Source organism: Silurus meridionalis, chromosome 6, assembly GCF_014805685.1.
Source record: "Silurus meridionalis isolate SWU-2019-XX chromosome 6, ASM1480568v1, whole genome shotgun sequence".
NCBI classification, from domain to species: domain Eukaryota; kingdom Metazoa; phylum Chordata; class Actinopteri; order Siluriformes; family Siluridae; genus Silurus; species Silurus meridionalis.
The window spans coordinates 27,323,022-27,346,284 of record NC_060889.1 but is presented as its reverse complement, the minus strand read 5'-3'; the positions used below and the strand labels follow the sequence as shown (position 1 = coordinate 27,346,284).

The 23,263-nt window shown below is 38.4% G+C and overlaps 1 protein-coding gene across 1 annotated transcript; it reads left to right on the top strand.

Moving 5' to 3' along the window:
• Positions 1 to 103: 103 nt before the first annotated feature.
• Positions 104 to 20,865, top strand: irf4a (interferon regulatory factor 4a). The gene is made up of 9 exons (XM_046851411.1): positions 104 to 243; positions 2,466 to 2,665; positions 4,221 to 4,407; positions 8,310 to 8,401; positions 9,998 to 10,145; positions 12,707 to 12,808; positions 12,896 to 13,291; positions 16,857 to 16,969; positions 19,739 to 20,865. Exons 1-9 carry the CDS (start codon positions 234 to 236, stop codon positions 19,877 to 19,879), a joined length of 1,389 nt encoding a protein of 462 aa, XP_046707367.1. The 5' UTR covers positions 104 to 233; the 3' UTR covers positions 19,880 to 20,865.
• The last annotated feature ends 2,398 nt before the right edge of the window (positions 20,866 to 23,263 follow it).

Below are 23,263 nucleotides of genomic sequence, written 5' to 3'. Positions count from 1 at the left end.
AAAGGGGCGCCATGTGTGCATTAAACACACCCTACTTCCTCGTGCGCTCAAACCCCGCCCTGCTTATTAACAACGAATCGAAGTGTGTGTGTGTGTGTGTGTGTGTGTGTGTGTGTGTGTGTGTTTGAGAGAGCGCGCTTGTCTATTTAAGAGCTCGAGCGCATCGCGCCGACCGCGCAATTGAGCTTTGCTGTCGGAGCATCACCACCTGCAGGAGCGAGCAGGTGCGGCGCATGCGCAAAGGTAAGCGCGCAGGATGGTGGTGGTGGGAAGCAGAGGGGGGCTGTAGTGTAATAACATTTTGGATGAACTGAATGAAGGATCCCTGGCAATATGTGCGTCCCCTTAGTACCTGGAATGCTCCACAAAAGTGCATGATGTAAATTGTACCCTTTATTTGTGAGCCATGCACATCTGCACACATCTGGACTTTACAGAAGTGGACAGGAGTGGATTTGTCAGTCAAGCGGGGTCACTTCAGTACAGTAACAGTCCGCCTCAGATCAGTTCAGAACGGTTCGCTTGTGATGTGTATTCACAGATATTGTTTGGTTCTACTGATTTTTGAGATTAGATGTTGTATGAAGCATACGTTGAGATATTTGGAGACATTAGGAGACATTTTTAACACATGAAGAGTCTATTCATAGCTGTAAATGTGTGTAGCTGGTGTATTTCTTGTACTATGCAGTTCGTACTGTTACAGGTTAAGTTTCAGTGAGATGGATGAAGCATGCGCAAGAGTTTCGGAGTTTTAACACCTGAGTTTTATTTCTGAAAAATTGTTTGATTGTGACATATACATAAAAAGTTAATGCGTAAAGTATGCACAAGGCTACGAAGGCTATGGAGTCTATAAAACAACAAAACAAGTTGATTCTGTAAATGTATTCGGTTAAAGAAAGCGTTTGTGCCGAGTAGCCTGTGTTTTCATCTTACATTTACTAACACAATGAAATAAGAAATCCAAATGAAGCACCAGACAATGCGGAGTCAAAATAACAATCACAGAGTTCACCCTAATTTAGTTGTCTACTATGTAATGTATGTCATTTCAGATAATAATATGTGATGATCATGTGATATCTGCTTTATGAGTCAGTTTAACACCCAACGAGTCGATTCAGTGCTGGAAAAGCGTTCGCTTCAGATCAGATGTGCTTCGTGGAAGTTCTGGGTTTGACTCCAAGTATATATAAAAAACGCTTGACATTGAAGTTCATACGATGTGTGATGGATGCAGAAGACTTTAAGTCTTACCTGTTACCTTTAAAAAAAAAAACTGCGTTGAAAGAATTTACGATGAACATCATCCAATATAAACACTGTATTGCAGTTAAAATAGAGATTGAAACCTGGCTTTAACTATTATAGGTGAATATACTGTTCGGTTTACTCTAAAAGCTACAAATAAATAATGTTTTCACCCCAGAAAGAAGGAAATAGTCACTTTAGATTGCCATTATAACACTGTTGATTCAATTATGTCAAAGTGTCCATTCAGGACCAGACCTGTGCTGTGCATATATATATGATTTTTTTTTAAATATGTGGTTTAAAGCATGCACAGGGTTATGAGTTCTATATTACGCACATTTCGAAAGGTTACTAAATTTTACCTTTTCTTGTTGCTTGGGCGGAAACTATAACCATACACCTTTTGTCAGTGTGTGTCGTTTTCTCGGAAAGGTAGACTTTATCTATAAAGAAAATTAAACAAAACCACACCAGAGATCAGGGAATAAGTGAGTCAAAATAATACTATAGGTTACGACTGTGATTAATTCCTGTAACAAATGATTACATTAAACACTCAGAAAAAAAAATGAAGTTACTATATCTTTTCTTTTATGTTTGGAGTGGGACCCTGTCAAAACACTGGCAGTAAAGGGTCCCTCATGGCTTGAGTGGTAGCTTTTACTTCAGTACCTTTAATATGTTTCTGTTACCTGAAATATAGTGGGATTTCTACAGTATGTACACAAAAAATAAAATAAAAATTCTCTTAATAGTAACACTTGATTGACAAGAATATATTTCTTAGACTGTACAGCCAAGTGTACGTTTTTCATATATTATTCCATTTATAAACCATATATGAATAAGCTAAAACTCTAACCCTGCATCTAATTAACACTTACAGTGTTGTAGATATCAGTAAAAAAAAAGAAAAGGGTGCTAAATGGTAATAAATGGTTCCTTATTGCTGTTTGGTTCTGTTATTCTTTTTCTGTTAGCTTTTGTGGATTTGTATTGACCTTTATAGGTACCAACAAACGTACAGTCCTATTTTTAGACAAAAAGTTGTAGCATGTGAGACTGTCCTCAAAGCTCAAAACCTGTGGTGCATTTACCATTGAGAAGGTGTTAATAAACACAACAAAGAAAACCTGTTATGGCGTAACATCTCTGCTATTATTTTAGCCCATGTTTACCTGTGTTTGTGTGTGTGGGTGTGATGGAAGGGATGAACGTAGATGGGGACTGCAGCATGTCAGTGAACTGCGGCAATGGCAAGCTCCGGCAGTGGCTCATCGAGCAGATCGACAGCGGCGAATACCCAGGCCTGGTGTGGGAGAACGACGAGAAAACGATCTTCAGGATTCCGTGGAAGCATGCGGGAAAGCAGGACTACAACCGCGACGAGGACGCGGCACTGTTTAAGGTACATCGCTCTTCATTATCATCATCCTCAACATCATCAGCAATGTCCTCGTCATATTCATCACCATTGTACTGGAGCTTCAAATTCAGCTGATCTATGATTCAAACAATTACGTTCCTTGAATTTATGCATAAATTGTGCACCTGGGTTCATCCCAGGAGTCCAAGAACTCTCAAAGAGCCTATTCTTATCAATCAAAGTTCCTCAAGGTTTCTTTAATTTGGGGTAAGAGTTTCACATGATGCTACCTGTGACACCAAAAATATGTAGGACCTTTACAACAGCTTCGAATTTAGAAACTATGGGTTTGTTAAGCTTTATGAAGAAGGCTACCATTCTTTATTTTATGAAGAAACCTTAGACCTTCTATTCTTTATCATGCCACCGGATTCCAAGGGTTCTTTATGAAAAGAACACTAAGTTCAATCAAAAGAGAAAATGGCTCCTCACAGACTTTCTACTTGGAAGCATCTGATGTTCTTATAGATAAAGGTTCCTTTTTTTAATTAATCCTTCCACATGATTTTCATGTTCATGTTGGAAATCGATGAAATGATTACAGATCCACCAAAGAAAAAAGTCTTTGGGAAACCAATAACTGTAGGTTTCTGAGGAGGAGCAAATAAAGAACTTTCTACAAAATCTTTCCAGAAAGGAAAGCTGTCTTCTTCTGCATGATTCCCTTTCAGAGGTGGTTCAAAGAAAAAAAAACGCATTAAAAAACCATTGAGGAACACTTAAGGGTTTCTCAGTAGCTTTCCAGTTTGGTTGGGGGTTCTCAGCTTTGGTTAGGGTTCTCTGATTTTGAAAAGATGTCCAAACGTCCTGTAATGAGAATTTCTGGGTCCATGTTTCTTTAACAATATTGATGCTACTGCAATCAAGTACCCTGGATCCTGAGTTCTACCATGTTTCTCCCAGAAAGGCCAGTAGGGTTCATCATTATCAGAAAGGGTTTAGATCAGAAAACAATTATACAGTTTACCACAAAATAAGGAGACAATAAAGCAAAGAACATGACCCGAACCATCGAACAAGAATCATAGCAACAACCATGGGGGACAAACCTGAGACGAACCAAGGGAGACAAACCAGGGTGCAAGTCCTAATCAGCAGTAAATTGGAAACCTAGCAAGTGTCTTGAGATGTTTCCTCAGAAATGCAGAAATGATCCAGGGCTTTGCAGAGTTCTCCAGCATAGATGTTAGATGTTAATGTTTGGTTTCCTAGAGAACCTCCAGGTCTATGACTGTTGATGCTACAATGTTTCAATGAACTGGTCCAGCCATATCACGGTATCATCTATGGTGGTGAATTTTCTTTTCGTTTTCTGTAACAATAATCGTTGAAATTCCATGAAAAAGGGAACCAAAACATGGTTCCCGAGCGCAACAGAGAGAACCATTGTGTTCTTTAAACACAATGGCGCCTTTTTGTGTTCTCATGAAGACGCTGATGTCCGAGAACTGATTTCCAGGACAAGACGAGTAGTCGGTAATGACCAGGTGATGATTAGAACACGTGGAACCGGGATTGTGTTTGTGTTACCCCATAGGCCTGGGCTCTGTTTAAGGGGAAATACAGGGAGGGCGTGGACAAGCCGGACCCTCCGACGTGGAAGACCCGTCTCCGCTGCGCCCTCAACAAGAGCAACGACTTCGATGAACTCGTAGAAAGAAGCCAGCTGGACATATCGGACCCTTATAAAGTCTACAGGATCATTCCTGAGGGATTAAAACGAGGTGGGTTTGTTTGTTTGTTTGTGTGTGTCTCTTTGTGTGTGTGTGTGTGTACCTTTATAAAAGATTGCTTGAGATTTAGCCTAGCGACCACCAACGTCCTCATCATCCTTATTCAGGTCAGAAGGAGGTTGAACTGCAGCTGAGTTTTGGTAACACCATCAATGAAGCCTGAATTGTAAATAACTCCTGCTCTCGTAGGAAAAAATGTTTGGGTGATAAAACCGGGCTACTTTTTTCCACCCTAATGTGGATAATTGACCCAACACAGCTAGCGTTTTTATTCCTCTCACAGCATTTCGTTTATTAACAAAACAACACGGCATACTTTCAAGATTTATCCTTTTCTAGTTGCATTCGATGTTCAAATTTAAATTTTATTGGTCACGTACACATTCATACAGAGTACGACATGAAATGCTTTTTACCACTGTCCAACTTTTAAACATGAAAAAAAAAATAGAATGTAGGGATAAAAAAACATATGTAAATAAATATAAAAGTATAAAGTATAGAAAAATATATGTATATACACATGAATTGTAGAAAGGGATGGATGAGTGTGGCAGATATTGACAGAGTACAGATGTTTTAAAGTCTTTAGGATTACGGACTCACACTGGGGACTCCATCCCTATCTGGCAACCAGTGAAACACTGGTTTATCCATTTTTATTTCTAAAATTTAGTTTTTTATTAGCTACGTGTTTGCTGTAACTATGGAAACAGAAAACTATTCGAAAGAATAGAAAGCATACAATTTTGAATTACTTCTTATACGACCAATCGGAAGTGAGAATTAGACAGATTTATGATTGTTCAGTGTTTGTACCCATTAACCCATTAGTTATAATATATATATATATATATATATATATATATATATATATATATATATATATATATATATATATATATATATATATATACTTTATAAGGACGAATGTGTGTGGACACCTGGACATACGATTATGTGCTTTTATGTCCCATTTCACATATTATTTACATTTATGTTGTTCTACTTTGCTCCACATCTTCTAGGATGTTCCACTAGATTATGTGGAGATTTATGGAGGTTCATTCAGCCACAAGGGTGTTAGTAAAGTCAGGTACTGATGTAGGCGAGGAAGTGAGGAGGCCTTTGGGTGCAGTCGGCGTTCACATTCATCCTAAAGGTGTTCAGTAGTGTTGAACTCAATAAGAGCCCTATAGCTGGAGATCTTCCACCCCAACCTATATCTTTATGGAGTTGGGTTTGTGCACAGGGGTTTTGTCATGCTGGAACAGGTTTGGGTCTCCTCGTTCAAGCGAAGGAAAAATTTACTTTTCGTTTTATATAATGGTAACAGTTTGGGGAAGTTGGACAAGTCAGATGTCTCAAAACCTTTGTCTATATCATATATACACTATATTGCCAAAAGTATTTGGTCACCTGACCTCTCCTGCTATATGTGGTTCTTTTCCAAACTGTTACAATTGTACAGGACGTCTTTAGATCAATTCTTTAGATGTGTCTTTAGATGCATTCACTTGAACTTGGAAACCCAAACCTGTTCCAGCATGGCGATGCCCCTGTGCACAAACTAAGCTTCTTGAAGATCTTGTTTACATGCTTTGGAGAGGAAGATCTCATCACTGAACACCTTTGGGATGATTGTGAACACTGACTGCACCCCAGGTCTCCTTACCTACATCAGTACCTGCCTTTCATAATACCCTTGTGCAGATATCTATAAACACACTTCAAAATCTAGCGGAACATCTTCCCAGAAGAGTGGAGGGAATTATAAGAGCAAAATGGGACTAAAGGTGGAATGCAAGGCTCACAAAATCCCACACCGAAGGATGACCGAATACTTTTGGAAATATAGTGTATTTATATATATATTTAACCATAACCAAATGCAAACATGACACCATGGATTGTTATAGCAGGTTGACCTGAAATGACCATTGAGCAGAAAAGAAGTGTGGTTTCCTGCAAGCATAAAAATAAACTCCAAACACACCATGCACACCACACAATGATCTCCTGCAGACAAATGCTCTTTCTTTTTTTCTTCTTTCTCAAGACCAGAAATCATTGTCTGCACGATAGAAGTTTTTGACAATTTAAATGAAAATTGAAGAAATCATTCGAAAATCTCATTTGAAAGTTACATTTATTATATGTACCTTTTATGCACAATTTTCTGCTCATGCACCAGTGAAGAAGAAAAAAAAGAAGAAGAAAAAATCTATGACTGGTGCATCTGCCATGCTTCAGCAAACTGCATACGCTGAGCATAGATGAAGAATTTTTTTTTTAAAGCGTGTGCACTCCGGCTTGCTTTTTCACTCTGTAGGGCAGGAAGCTCAGAGGAAGCCACCACATGTGCTCAACACCCTCAGTGCTTTTTATAGAGGGCTTCGGTTAGCAAGTGCACAGAGCCAAACAGCTCGATCGCCTCTCGGGCCTTGCACCATAAACACGCGGCTCAAGTGATCTCTCGCTTCGCCTTTCAGTAAACGCTCGCCGAGGTCATTTGCATTTCGTCGCTGTCGATTATTTCGTTTCGTAGAGATACACACACTAGACAGGGCTATATTTAGGCCGAGATAGCAACACCTTCCCGTTTTAGTGCACTGCTGCTTTCATACGACACTATTCTCTTCTCTTATACTATAATAACAATAAAGGTCGGCCCTCAATATAACATACATGGTGCACTGCTTTTGAAACGGACCAGCTTTAAGCTCCGCCCACTTCACCATCGCGTCATACCGTGTCTCCCTGAATAGCTTGTTTCCTCATGTGCATATCATTAGGATACATGTCATTTTTTTTAAAAATAAACCTCACAAACCACACTGACTCGAGTGGAAACACAGAGTCGAACCACATTAATATAAATTTTTATATTTTTCCAAAAATCTCAGATCCTTGTCGAACGACCCGTCGGGAGAAATCCGATAAAAGATTGTTAGGAACAATTCGAATTGCTTATAAATGTTAATTCGCTTGTTTATGTTGAATACGTTATGGACATCCTTTTTCTTTTCTTTTTTTAAATGAAGGTTTTTCGTAAAAAAGTCATAACAGATGCTTTTGTTTTTTTTTATAATGTAATTTATATCAACAGTCTACTAAAAGGGTTACAGTTGACATGAACAGGTTTAATGATGGAACTGTAATGAATGGACATTCGGAAATGAGGACGGGTTCCTTTTTCAGACTGGTTCCTCACAAGGTTTCTTCCTCATGCCGTCTCAGCGAGTTTTTTCTTGCCACAGTCGCCACCGGCTCGCTCAATAGGGACAAACTTACAATTATATGGAACAAACTTATAGGCACTAAATTTAGACACTGTTTTTTACAACTTTATAACCTCTTTTTCCTCTGTTTAAACGCTTTGAGACAATGTCCATTGTTGAAAGCAATGCAATTGTGGGCTATTTGTACAAAAAAAACCTTATAAAAACTTAAAGTGGGCAAAAATGTGAAATGTAAAACTACAGGATGGTTGCGTTTGAAATTCAATGAAATGAATGTAATTCTTTGTGTATAATTGTTGGGATATTTGTATATTTTTGCATAAAAGACACTAAAGACATAAAAGACATTTTTTACTATAAATAGTGTGAGATGGAGCAAATGCTTTCAACATCGGTTTATAATAATAATACCTAAAATTGGCTTCGTTTAGATGTTCCTCCAGGAGGAGCTTACAGAACCAGTGTTGCAGATAAGCTGTTTTGAAGCTACCACCTTTTTTGTTTCTATAAAGTAACCCAAAAAATCCAAGCTTTGGCTCTGAAATGATAAAACAACTAAACATTGAGGGTCTTTTTCTACCATGTCAAATGAAGAACTATCAGGTGCTAGAACATGGACAATGACACAGTCACCTGATTTGTGTTGCTTAGGCTCCAAGTCGAACAGCATTGAGGAAAACTCGCCCCACTTGACAACTCTCAGTTACCCCATGCACACTTTTAATTCTTCTCTACAGCCTCAGGTAAGCTTTTAATATTAAATATTAAATATAATATATATATATATATATATATATATATATATATACACACACAACATGTGCTATGGGTCTTTGATGGTTTTTGAGAGACACATGGATGTTCCTTTTGTTTCTATACAACAAACTCTTTAATATAACTGTATAAAGATTTTCTCTGAACAAACAAATATATAAATGTACAAAAATCATGTTAATTAAAAAATCCTCCCTTAGCATTTACACACTCTCAGCATCCAGACAGCTTGAAATACTTGTTAAACTTGCCAAAGATATTCTTCAATAGTTGGAGGTTTCTTGTTCATCCCAGAGCAGTTCAGTAGGATTTAGGAGCAGTGACTGGGCAGGTCGTTCCATGATAAATATCAATCCAGACGACCGTTTGTTTACTAAATAACACACAGAACGAGTCAATGAGTCGCAGTCCAGACAAAACTGCATGGGGATTAAGTACAGAATGGCAGCCATGTTGGTTCAGGATATTTTTTTAGCCATTTGTATATAATGAGTTTGCAATATTCTTCAAAATAAAGTGAAGTGGATTGTGACATTGCTACATATATCTCATCCAAAAACAGTCTGATGAAAATGAACACTGTTCGATTACCTATTAGTTTGTTGCATATAAACAAGGTATTGTAATGCTATCATATTATATATTTATGATATTATAATTATTATTGGTAATTTTAAAAGCCTCAGTTTACTTTTTCCAAATTTGAATTGGAAAATCCTAAAATTCCTTTTGAAAACGAATAAAAATATGGAATTTCTTTTCGAAAAAGGGATACAAATCCTGAAATAATTTTTGAAAAGGAATTAAATTCCAGAAATTCCTTTTTAAAAAAATCTGAAATTTTCTTTTGTAAAAAAAGCAAAAATCTAGAAATTCTTTTGGAAAATGAAAAAAAAAAAAAAAAATCCTGAAATTCTTAAAAAAAAAAAAAAAAAAATCCAGAATTTCCTTTCGAAAATGAATTAAAATCCAGAATGTGTATATTTTTTTCAAACAAATAAAAATCCGGATAATCCTTTTGAAAAGAAACATCAATCTTGAATTTCTTTTTGACGAGAAAAAAAAAATCCTGAAATTACATTAAAAAAAGTTAAAGTTATTAACATTCAGTTTCTCATTAAAATTCAACATAACCAAATGAACGTACAACTAAGTGTTTATATTAATATGCTAGGCTCTAAAAATCATTGTTCTCTTTGCCATTCATGCAGCTGGAAGTTATAGTTGTAGAAAAATAATCAACAACAGCATGTTTCTGACGGTTCCAGACGTTCCAATAACACCAGCTTTCATGTTTGCCAATTTTCCCTCCCAGTTCATGAATACATGAATGGCACGTGATGCATTTTTATCTGTTTTTAGTTACGTTTAAAGTAGTGAGACATCTGCACGACACATTACTTCCTGTTCTGACACTGGAGACTCCTTCCTTACATCCAGTTATAATATGGGAAATATAGACTCTAAGTGCATTCGTATTTGTGTGTCTTGGAGCTGTGCTCTGCTGGAACAGGAAATAACCAACACCTTCTACGTTTTTTCTGTCACCTTTTTCAATCCTGCAGATGACAAGCTACATGCTACCACAGGACAGGAGAGAATGGAGAGACTTTGGTCCGGAGCAGGCACACCATACTCCTCTGCATGCCGAGTTAGCATATACCCCGTATGCGTCCCGGCCTCTGCATTGGCAAACACAGCCCTGCGACAACGGTACACACACACACACACACACACACACACACATTCTCTCGCACCATTTTATTTAAGGGAAATACACAACCTAGTGTTTCAATGATATTTTTGGCATTTGGTGCACAAAGTATCTGCTCGACACCTTCAGTCGTTCGAAATGCTGCAGTGCGTCATGGCAAGTTCTCAATTCGCAGACACACCGTCTCACAACACTGTGAAGTACTGTGTTCGATACAAACACCTATTTGAAAAAGAAAAAAAAAGAACTGCTGGTGTTAACTAACAGAACTGACCTAATGGAGCAGTAGGTGGAGTTCTCTAAGTGCTGGACTTTCGAAACAATAACTATATTGCACGAGAGATCTTTACTTTAAGTTGCATTCACACTAGACTTTCAAACGCTAGACTGAAGAAAACGGGGTAAAGCCGATTACTTAAAAAATAGACCAACGTTTTTGGACCATAAGATTAGCATATACACTTTTTATGATGATGTTCCACTAGATTTTGTGAAGCTCATTCAGACCCAGATCCTGGAGTGCAGTTCCAATTCATCTCAAAGGTGTTCAATAGGGTTAGAGCTCTGTAGCAGGAGATTTCCTAATCCAACCCATGGAAAGCAGACCTTCATGGAGCTCCCATTTGTCATGCTGGAACAGGTTTGGGTCTCCTAGTTCAAGTGAGGGGACAATTTCCCATTCCAGCAGTCAAAGACGACCTGTACAATCGTGTGCTTCCAATTTTGTAGTAACAGTTTGGGGAAGAAAGTCATATGGCTGGAAAGACAGGTGTCTCGACACTTTTATCTACGCAGTGTAGCAACGTCACTGAAACCTGTAGTTTTCTGAAGAAGTCACGCCATGACATCAGTTTCGTGTCTTCACGTGAGACAAATTTGCAGGTTCACCGTACTTTAGGGCACGGAGATCGTGCTGAGCTTGTGTTTCCAGTCTCCACTGTACACACCTGATCAGAAGGTTATGACTTCAAATCCCCACCAAGTTGCGCTCAGTTGTATGTATGAGAGGATGTGGGTGTATGACAATAGCCATGAATGTAAATGAAGGGGAGTCAATGGATCAAAAATGTACTTTGATAATGTAATGACTAAGGAATAATACACTTATTTTATTTGCAATTTTCTAGGTATTAACGCAAGGTGCATTTTTTTTATCAATTTATAGTTACACATAATATTTTTTAAATTGTAAAATTTCATGACATACGTTACTGTTCTTAAGCTACAGTATAAACACATAGATCATTACCTGGCCTTCTTTTTTTTCTTTTCCTTTGACATTTACCAAACTCTGGAGACTCCTTACCTTTCCATATACAAAACTTTAAATTTGACATTTCTTTTTGCCATTTCTTTTGACCTTTTTAAAAAAATTTTTTATTGTACTTTCTTTTTAAAAACTGCCATAGATATGAGTAGACGTCATCCTTGGTACGGTCAGAGATTTCACTCAATCAGTGAAAATGCGAAGTTGATTATGGCTCTGTTACTCCTGAAAAAAAAAAACAACTGCTTCTTTTTTTTTTTCTTTTAACTGCGTTTGCGCTGCAGCTGTGGCTTCATGAGCATGACGTCGGGACTTCATAAATAGATGTGGCACGGAAATAGACAGGCGCTGGTATCTAAGTGTCCGAGTGCAGAAATACACAAAGAGCACACACTGGTCAGCAGTATGCTATGGTATATAGCAGTGATGTTTTTTGGCTTTTTGATTTAAAAATCACTTTCAGAGTGAGATTTTATTGAGATTTGATCGTTTCTGATAAAACCCAAATAATGCTAAAAGAACCATTTTATATGGTTAATCAGGGAACAGTGTTTATTTGTTCTGAGAGTCTTAATAGAAGGAAGATGTTCGTTCAGGGTTCCTTTAAGAGTTCAGCATCAGTGATGTTTCTTTTTTTACTACTTTTACTTGTTGCTCTTGTTCTTGTCCGTCCTTTTCCTTATTGTTCTACTTCCACTTCTGTTTGTCACTGTTGTTGTTGGTGTTCTTCTTCTTGTTCTTCTACTTGTCGATGTTGGTCTTCTTCCTCTACAAATTCTACTTCTTCTTCTTGTTTACGTTCTTCTTCTTGTTTCTGTTCTTCCTTTTGTTTTCTTTTGTTATTCTTTTCCTACTTTGTCTTCTTCTTCTACTAGTACTTGTTCTTCACGTTCTTCTTCTTCCTGTTCTCCATCTCCTCTTCTTCTTCTTCTACTACCTTCTGTTGTTCTTCTTTTTTTCTTCTTCTGCTTGAAAATATTTTTGATAAGAAAACAACTCGGGCAACCGTTAAGAAACCATTTACATTTACACCATCTGGCAGACGCTTTTATCTGGAGCGACTTACAGCTGAGCAGTTGAGGGTTAAAAGTCCTTTCTCCAACAGGTTCCACCTGTGGCAGGTTGGTGGTTCTGGGTTTTGAACTCATGACCTTCCGATCCGAATTCTAACTTCTTATCCATTAAAATTTCGAAGAATGCATTTTTTTTCCTTTGTTTTATGGAGAAAATCCCATGATTGAATATTTGAGGAAGATAAGGAAGGCTAACAGTACTGTATACGTCATGTTACAGGTTACCAGATATCCGGGTCCTTCTACACGTACTCTCATTCCGAGTCCCATCCCGTGTCAGTGGACCAGAGTATGAGATCTGCAGAGGCCATGGCTCTCTCTGGTAAACACTGTTACTCAAAAAAACCAACACAATTAATTAATTATTATTATTATATTTACATTCACTCAAACATGACTCTCTTCCTAGAGTTCCGCCTGCACGTGTCTCTGTACTACCGTGAGAGTCTGGTAAAAGAGGTCACCACCAGCAGTCCTGAAGGTTGCCGGATCTCGTCCTCTCCCTCCCCGTCGTCTCCGTCCTCCCCGTCGTCCCCGTGCTCGGAGGACAGGTCTTTCGGTGGGCCCGAACCCGTGCTCTTCCCGTACCCTTACCCGCAGTCACAGCGACGCGGTGCTGATAAGCTTCCCAATGTGCTGGAGCGCGGCGTGTTGCTCTGGCTCACACACGACGGACTCTATGCCAAGCGCCTGTGCCAGAGCAGGGTGTACTGGGAAGGACCGTTAGCGCCGTACTCAGACAAACCCAACAAGCTGGAGAAGGATCAGACCTGCAAGCTTCTGGACACGCAGCATTTCCTGTCAGGTAGGAATCACCGTACGACTTCTATTCCTGCTGGAACGATTTGACTGAATCGCCGCTATACGCCGGTCGGTACTATGAAGTCTTCAGTTGCCATGGTAACTTTTTTAGCAGGTAGTGCAGACAGCGTAATACGTTTGACCACAAATCAGGAGACGGATTTTTCTGTCACCCATTGATTCTTATTAAATAAAAAGGTCCTTTGTCCCTGCATACATGTACACAGCTTTTCACTTCAACATAACCTCTACTTCATGCCATTTGTTTTGTGTAATGCGACCGACTCTGAACAGACGCGATGTCCACTTTGTAAAAAAAATAAACACGTGCTTCGTCATTGTGCTGCTTTTTAAACACTTCAGCATTAAAACAAGCTACGTTACAAAACACAGACGAGACGTTAAATAAATCAATTATATCAATATCAACTTTCCTTTCTAGATGGGCTGCTTTCAGATAAATAACTGACACAAAAGCATGTGATTGGCTGCAACGATGATCCGCGTAGGACTTTTTATTTGAAAATATCGGTCTATATATGTTTAAATGTGTTTCGTTTCGATCCACCGATATAAATTACTGTCTGTATACCAAGTATAGTGGGCATGGCTTTTATTTATTTATTTCTATTTTCAACACAAGATCATAGTTCATTTGATGTTTGCAAGCTTGCTAGTATCATTTATTCCCAATATCCGTAATTCTTATATCGTATCGTTTCCACAGTAACGACTAACGATTGTATGTATGGCTTTTTCGCCACATAAACAAATTATCAGATATATCATACCAAAATCTTGTTTTTGCAATGAAGAAACCTTGGTGTATTTGTTAACATAGCGACGTTTTCTTCAACACAATGTTTTGGAATTTATGGAAGGAGTCTCCAGTGTCGGCGTTTCATAACAGTCAGATATAAACCTGCAGCTTTACGCTTTGACACCAAAAAAGACTCAATAGAAGCTTTAGCTGCTTTCACCTAATAATGTCCCTGGCTGTCATTTTGAGGTCATCATTTGGGTCTTCAAAGTGTAGGAACTTGTCAGCTTTTCTGGATGAAACGTATACAAGCACTTTCACAACGTTACTACAACATTTGCAGACAACCTAGCTTATAATAGATTGTTGTGAGGATGATTAGTTTGTCTGTGAAAGGTTCGGGTCAACCTTAGTCGAGCTTGTTTAATGTTTTCATGACAAAAATTGGGGTTGAATTCTGTTCGAAATGCCAATGTGAGTGAATGGCGGTTAAAAAAAAAAAACGGAAATGATACTGATATCATGCTGATGCTGAAGAAGGAGATCGATATCTGTTAGTGAGGAGGATTAAAAGCATGCTGTAGCCATGATAAGAGCGAGCATGACCTTTTAAAGCGATTTAAAATCAGTTGACATTGCTATATGATATTAACTAATGGGTGTTGAAGTGGTGGCTCGTTGCTGTCTCACTTTAGATCCCAAAAAGGTTTAATCTCTTTCACTGTTCAGCATATCTGCGCTTGAGCCCCTCGTAGCCCCTCTTAGTTGACTGTCACAAATTAGTCACTTCAGAGCCTGAGGACTTTCCAGAACATTCTTAATGTTTTTTTGCCTGATGTAACACCTGCAGCACCGACTACACCTGTCTTATACGCTAAATGTCATCTCGTCTCCCTGAACGAGTCATCGTTCGCTTGATGTGCGACCAGAAAAAGGGTCATGTGGATACCGAATTACTCATCAGGTGCTTTTGTATCGGACGAGTAAGAGGGAACAGAATGACTCGGAGTAGATATTTACAATTTTTTTTTTACCAGACAGGGTTAAACTTTCAGGGGGATTCATTATTACACATTTCACAATTTCTTGTGAACCTAAACATGTGATTCACAACCCACCATCATTCCTTTATTAAAGAAACTAATGAATGACCTTTTAGTATAACTGTTAAATAGCTGCGTAAATAAAGGTTTTCATCTTTCATCAAACCTGACAAATTAGCCTTGACATCTTGGCTAATGTGGCCAAACCGAGCTCAAATTTTCCACCAGATTTAAACGCTTACATTAGTTTACCTCTACTCTAAAAACTCTAAAAGCTCCATTAATCATGAATCATATTCACAGCTCACCATGAGCATTGTGTGATGTGAGCTAAATCATCTAGTAATGCAGCTCAGCCATTGCAGCTCCATTGACAACCATTACTTGTAGTATAGAGTGCCATCACTTTTGTCTTGTTGGCGTGGCTAATCTTATTCCACCTCATTGATGGATCTTATTCTTTTAAGTCACCAAATGTTCAGCAAATTGGTGCACATTTATATGAATTACAGCAATTATAAAATCTGCACATCAATTTTTATTAGATTCATGAGGTTCACTTCGCAACGTAGTCGACTGCTTCAGTGACTTCAAACTTTACTTACTTTATTTGGAACCATGTTTTCTAGCTAGCTATATGACCTGCTAGTACAGAACAGGAGCATTTTTAGCAGCTACCTGACAGCCAAATATAAATCAGAACGACTTCATAATCTTTAAAAAATCTTAAATATTTTGGGGATGCAGGCGTAGGTATAAACTAGCAGATGTTTGAGGTATAAACTAGCAGATTTTTGAGGTATAAACTAGCAGATTATTAAAATGTAATCTAGCAGATTGTTGAGGTAAACAAAATAGCTAACTGTTGAGATATAAACTGGCAGATTTGTTGAGGTATAAACTAGCAGATTGTTGATGTATAAACAAGCAGATGTTTGAGGTATAAACTAGCAAATAAGACAGCTATCTTAAAAGCAGCAAATTGAGCTGGCCACATGTGTGAAATAATAGAATGATAGTAATAATAATAATAATAATAATAATAATAATAATAATAATAATAATTTAATAAATTTTATTATTAAAAGTTTAATTTATATAGGACTTTTGTCATGCTCAAGGGCACTTCACAATAAAGGACAATACATGACATGGACATTTTCCCAGATCAGAATGAAAGCCAATTGTGCAACAAACAAACTTCATCATATAGACAGTTTAGAAACCATAAACATTATAAGCATGCACACACAATAAACAGTACAGGAACAAATACACATCATGACTCGTAATTTCAGAAGATTGGAATGTTTGAGTGGATTGAGTCCATCGGATTGTAAGAACTTCCAGGATGTAATGTATATAAACGCTCCTACAACGTTACTACAACAATGGCATTTACTCACTGCCACTTTGTCACGCTAATACATAGCGAAAAACACTACTTTTATGAGTTTATCATAACTTTCAATGTCATGGAACATCATGGAGTTTGTTCCTGTTGTCACTTAAGGTTTTTTTAGCTAGAAAGAAACGTTTCCTCACCAACTGCTCTGTTTTTCCACACAATAATTATTCTCATGCTTCATTTTTGACTGTTGCAATGCTCTAACACTGGAGGCTCCTTTGTCATATGTAAAATAAGCCTACAGCAGTCTAAGGAGGTTTAGCTATGTTTTTAAATGAATATATTTCGAGATCATCCATTTGACCTGTTATAGACAGTCGATATTCCTGCATCACCACAACCTCTGCTTTCATCACAGAATTGCAGGGTTTCATCCATAACGGACGCCCGATGCCCAGGTACCAGGTGGTGCTCTGCTTCGGAGATGAATATCCAGATCCTCAGCGACAGAGCAAGATGATCACAGCTCAGGTATATTTCACATTTAAGGTCAAACATCTCTTACGATGGCTTGAATCATTTCTAATCCTTCCAGTGTTTAATAGAATCCATTTATTTCAGTGATATAGTGTACATTCTATAGACTATCAACAAAGTATTGAGACACCTGACTTTTCCAGCCATTCGTGGTTCTTCCCAAATCTGGACCACAAAGTCTGAGGCATGCAGTTGTATAGGATGTCTTTGGGTGGTGTACCATTACATTTTTCTTTCACTTGAACTTGGAGACCCAAACCTGTTTCAGCATGACAATGCTCCATGAAGATATGCTTTACATGGAAGATGTAAAAGATCTCCTGCTATAGAGCTCTGAACCCTATCGAACATAATGAATTAGAACTCTGACTGCACCTTAACTACATTAGTACCTGACTCTTGTTAGTACCTTGACCCCCACTCTAAGATTTAGTGGAACATTTTCCCAAAAGAGTGGAGCAGCAAGTGGGGACCAAACATGGAATGGGATGTTCAGAAATCACATATGTCTCCACAAACTTTTGTCCATGTTTTATACTTGGAACACATTTTTTTATGCTTCTGACGTGAAGTGACAGCAGTGTTATATAAATGGACGGGAAAGAATGTACTGACTAAACACAATCCTGAATGCCATTGTAAATGTAATCAGCTCGATTGTAGAGATTAGAAAGTCTGATCGTATTAGAAAAACCTCAAAATTATCCTGAGGAAAATATTTTGCTTCTCTGGATGCAGAAATTGTTACTGCGGTTGCATGTTCAAGCCCTCGGGGTACAGTGTGGCATTTCCAGACACTTTGGGTTAAATCCTGGAGGTCCCGTATGCCAGAAAATAGCAGCAGCGCTCATGTACGTGCCACTATACGACCCCAAACTAAAAATCCTCCCGTAAACAAGTCAAAGGAAAATCCGAGCCCACATCTAACATCCGAAGGACTTTTTTTTTTTTTAATGAAATGTTTGTAAATCTCAAAGCTCATGTCAGAGTTGATGAAATGTGGTAGATTTGATGTAAAGCTGTGCTCAGTGGTGCGGAAAAGTCCAGACCGGCAGTACAAACATGTGGTCTGGTAATGACCAAACATTCGGAACACTCCACATGCGCTGTCTTTTAGTGTATTCTGTGTGCGGTTCCGGTATTAAGAACAATAAAACACACTGGTTTTTACCTAAACTAACAGCATCATGTACATTTGGTGGTGAATTTAGGACACGTACACATTTTTTTTCCGAGAAAAATACTCATCCAATTTGTTGAATTAGCAAGCAGTGGACTTTAGTGAGTGAAATGGTCAGAGATAATTAATATCTGCTTCAATAAAGATATAAGGATGTGGTAGCTTAGTGGTCAAGACTTCTGTTTGGTAGGTTGCGGGTTTAAATCCCAGTACCACCAAGCTGCCACTGTGGGCTCTTAAGCAAGTTTTTAAATCTCTACTTCTCAACTGTAAAAATAAGATAACTGTAAGTCATCTACAACTGCAGATCTACACTTACAACATGTATCCTATCATCCTATCCTATTATTTTATAGTTAGTGTTGCTGAAGAAGTTCTTACTTGCTTCACACATTACTAGCATCTCGCTAGAGTCTCCGGTGGAAAAAGAAGAATTTCATCTCATTTTCCAACACTGGCGCTGGAAAAATACAATCTAAAAGAATTTTTCCCAATGTACTACAACAGAAATTTTAATTTCCACAATTTTACCAAGGGATTATGCAATTATTAAAGACTTACTCTAAATGTATTAATTTATTAAGTGATTGTCTTTAAGATTGTAGTCAGTACTGACATTGTCAAGACCAAGATCAAGTCTAAGGCCGTTCAAGACCGAGCTAAAATGAGCCATTAAGATCTTTGGGGGTCAAGATTAAAAAAGATTCAGTCAAGAAGAGTGTTTGGGTGTCCGGACTGAGCAAGAGTGAGTCAGTACAGTTTTTAGGTGGTGCTCAAGACTAAATGAGATTAAGTCAATAAGAGTCTTAGGGGAGTCAGGACTGAGCAAGATTCAGTCAAGAAGGGTCTTTGGGTGTCAGGACTGAGCAAGATTGGGTCAGTACAGTCTTGGGGGGTCAAGACTAAATGAGATTAAGTCAGTAAGAGTTTTAGGGGTGTCAGGACTGAGCAAGATTCAATCAATTATTAGTGGGGTCGAGATTTGACAAGACTAAGCCAAAGATGGCCTTATGGGGGTTGAGCCCAAGCAAGAGCAAGTCAAGAAGAGTCTTGGAGGGTCAGAACAGAGCAACTTCGAGCCCAAGCAAGATTAATGCAAAAAGAGACTTAGGGGGTCATATTTGTGCAGGGTTGAGTCAGGAACAGTCTTCTGTGATTAATACTGAGCAAAATTGAGTCAGGAACAGTCTTGTCAAGGCTAATCAAGATTCAGTCAAGAAGATCCTTTGGCAGGTCTAGACTGAGCAAGATTGTGTCCAGATAAAAGTGGGAGTTAAGAATGACACTGAAAAACATCTAATCAGTTATAAAGCTAAGTTTTTAATTCAACTAGTCAGCTTTAATCCTGCCTTGCACCATTTCTCAATACTAATGCTAAAACGTCTAAGACAAGTAAATACAAAAAGTGGCTCAAAACAAAACTTGAGTCCTTTGGCCTTATTAAGAACAATTTTATTTACTAAATAATAACACATTATTCCCCGTTTATATATAAAAAAAACGGAACTACACTCCAAACCATGCAGATATACGAACATAATACATACCTTTTTGACTCCTCCTACTTTTTGTTTCCCCCTCAGGTAGAGCCGATGTTTGCCAGACAGCTGTTGTATTATGCTGGCCAGACCAATGGGCATTACATGCGGAGTTACGAGCTGTCCACTCCGGGCCCCCTGCCTGTCGAGGAGTACTCGAGGAGTCTGCAGCACATGCAGGAGTGACCTTGATAACCCCAAACTGCCCGGAACAGACTTGTCTCAGGACGCTTTTCTTCCTTCTCAATCTGCACTGTTTCTCATTTCCAAAGAAGTTCTTCCAGACTTCAGCGGGCAGGAAGAGAGACGGGACGCAGAGGTCAGGTTCCCGTCCAACCTTCCACAGACTCGTGAACTTTAAACTCAAAGCTGTGCACCAAAGAGCCAGAGTAATGAAAGGTTATACACAGTATTATAAATACACACCCCAAACTGTTAAATGCTGTCCTTGATACATTAAAAAAAATATATTGTTGGTTTTTTTTTTTACAATTTTGTACTTTTTTTGTTTTACTACTTTGTCTACAATGTTCATTCAATTTCCACTTCGAAATCAGCTGCCTGTTCTGAAAATTCAAGCTAAAAACGCTTCCTGTTTACAACTCGATCAGCTTTCTATTTATATTTGTACTGTATATTGTGTGTTATGCATGTCACTCTGTGTTTGTGTGTGTGTGAGTGTGTGTGTGTGTGTGTGTGTCTAAGTGTGTTTGTGTCTGTATGGTGGGTGTATCTAATCTTGAATGTAATTCTTTTTTCCCTGAATGAAGTCTCTATTGAAGTGGTCAATACTAAGAAATTCAAGTTCGAGACTTATTCAAAAGCCTGAATCTTTAATCAGTGATAGCCATCTTTTTTTTCGGTGCTCAGCATGTACAGACGTGTGTGTGTAATGTGTGTGTGTGTGTGTGTGTGTGTGTGTGTGGTAGAGTGTGTGCTGATGGGAAACTGTCACATGCAGGTTAGTGGCCTCAGAATTGTGGTAAATTGTCAAAAGGTCAAAAGAGGAGGGGAGCGGAAAATCGGCTCTATTTTTCTATTTTTCTCTCTTTTTAAAGAAAAAAAAAATCTATCAGGAAAAAGAATTTGTAAAGCCTTATTTTTTTTATCCTGTCAATATTATTTTTCTGTAATCATGCGTTCATGGAAATAAAGATTTTTTTTCTGTTTCATATACTTTTTCAAAGAGTTTGTGAGCTGAAAGTATGTGTGTGGGCCTACATTTGTATATCTCTATATCTGTATGACTATTCATGCATGTATGTGAGCTTCTCACCCTCACTGTGCATATGTGTATGTGTGTGTGTGTGTTTGTGCGTGAGTGTGTGTAATATGTGTGTGAGAGTGTGTGTCTCTGCCCCTGACTGCTTAACATGCAGCTATGCTTGGGTGACGGCAGTCGGGGGGGGGGGTTTGCGGTTTAGGGGGTAATACAGACACAGAGCGGGTGAGATAGAGATAGAGAAGGAGAGAAAGACAGGAAGTTCGATTCACAGGTGCACAGGAAGACTGGCCCACAAGAAAAAACAAAAAGATGTAAGACATGAGAAAGGGGGAAGGGGCGGATAAACCGGGGTCTGGGGTACTGCCTTTATGGCCGTTGCTTGGTTGTTTTCACATCGTTTCGAAGCAGGAGCGATGGGATGGGAATGTCGCTGGGGTTCAGTTTTATTTTCTGGCTATAGTTTATTAATTTATTAATTAGTAGTAAATGCAATGTAGAGAAATGTTGCCACTTTAAAATGCATATAGAGCCGGGTGCAAAAGTTTCGTGTACAGCGGGGTAAATATTTATATGATCCCCTGCTGATTTTGTGAGTTGACCCCCTTACAAAGAAATTTTATAGGAGGTTTATTTTAACAGAGATACCGAATATTAAAAAAATCCAAAAAAACAACATCAAAAGAAGGTTATAAATAAATGTGTTTGATCGAGTGAAAATTTTTTTTCATCCCGTACCAAATCAACAACAATTTTGACTCCCACACACACAAATTAGTCCTGTACCTTTAAGAAAAAACTCCTAATATCAACTTATGTGTATAAAAGACACACTCTCCACCACCATGAGCAAGACCAAAGAGCTGCCAAAAGACGTCAGGGACAAGACTCTGCACAAGGCTGGAATGTGCTACAAGACCATCAGATTTTGTTTTGGGTCATTGTCATGCTGGAAGTCCAGTCCACCACCCATCTTCAGTGTTTAGAGGCCAGGAGGTTCTCATCCAAGATTCTATAGTGCATGAATCTGTTCATGTGGTGGTCTTCCTGTACCCTTAGCAGAGAAACAGCCCTAAAGCAGAATGTTTCCTCCTCCATGTTTGACAGTGGCGGTGGTGTTTTCGGGGTCATATTCAGCATTTCTGTGCCTCCAAACGCGGCAAGTCGAGTTGAGCTGTCAGAGAGCTCAATTTTGGTCTCATCTGACCACATCACATTCTCTCTCATCTTCTCTGAATCATTCAGGTGTTCATTAGGAAACTTCAGATGGGTCTGTTCATGTGTAATCTTGAGCAGATGGAGTTTGATGTGTTACCAATGGTTTTCATGGTGACTGTAGTCCCGGCTCCCTTGAGATCATTAACAAGCTCCTCCTGTGTAATTCTGGACTGATCCCTCACCTTTCTCAGAATCATCCTCACTCCATGAGGTGAGATTCGGCATGAAGCTCCAAAGCGAGGGCGATTGACTTCTCTTAAATTTCTTCCATTTTCATATTATCGCACCTACAGCGGTCTCTTTCTCACCAAGCTTCCTGCTGATGGTCTTGTAGCCCATTCCAGCCTTGTGCAGGTCTACAATCTTGTCCCTGTCATCCTTTGAAAGCTCTTTGGTCTTGTCCATGGTGGTGTAGAGGTTTAAATAGAAGAGGGTGATTCTGTGTCTTTTATATACATAACGAGTTGATATTAGTTCTTTCTTAATAATAAAAAAAAATACAAATTAATTAATGTTTTTTTGGATATTTTTTAAATTCTTTCTTAAAATAACCCTACTTTAAAAATTCTATACTGTTAATTTCTTTGTAAGGGGGACATTTTGAAAATCAGCAGGGGATCAAAAAATTATTTCCCACACTGTATTTGGTTACACAAATGTCAAAGCACATACAATGATACACACAATGGTATATGAAATTAGATTAGATTGAACCTATTTAACAAGAGAGAGGAGAGAGAGGAGAGAGAGAGAGAGAGAGAGAGAGAGAGAGAGAGAGAGAGAGAGAGAGAGAGAGAGATCATTGGACTTTGGATCTGAATGTTGTGAGTTCAAACACCAGCCACACCAAACTGCCACTCCGGGGCCCCTGAGCCCTGAACCCCATAGCTGGTCAGTTCTACAGTATCAATGAGATAAATGTACAGTAAGTCACTCTGAATAAGAACATGTGCCAAATAGCGTACATTTATTATATTGTATTATATTTAGTATATTGTGTTTATATTCTATTGCACAGTTCACTTGAGGTCATGTCCCTACTTATGCCATTAATCACTTAAAACTGGCCTCCATACTGTATTATGGAGAAGTTTAAAGAACAGCACATAATCCAGTGCATTGTATTGAAT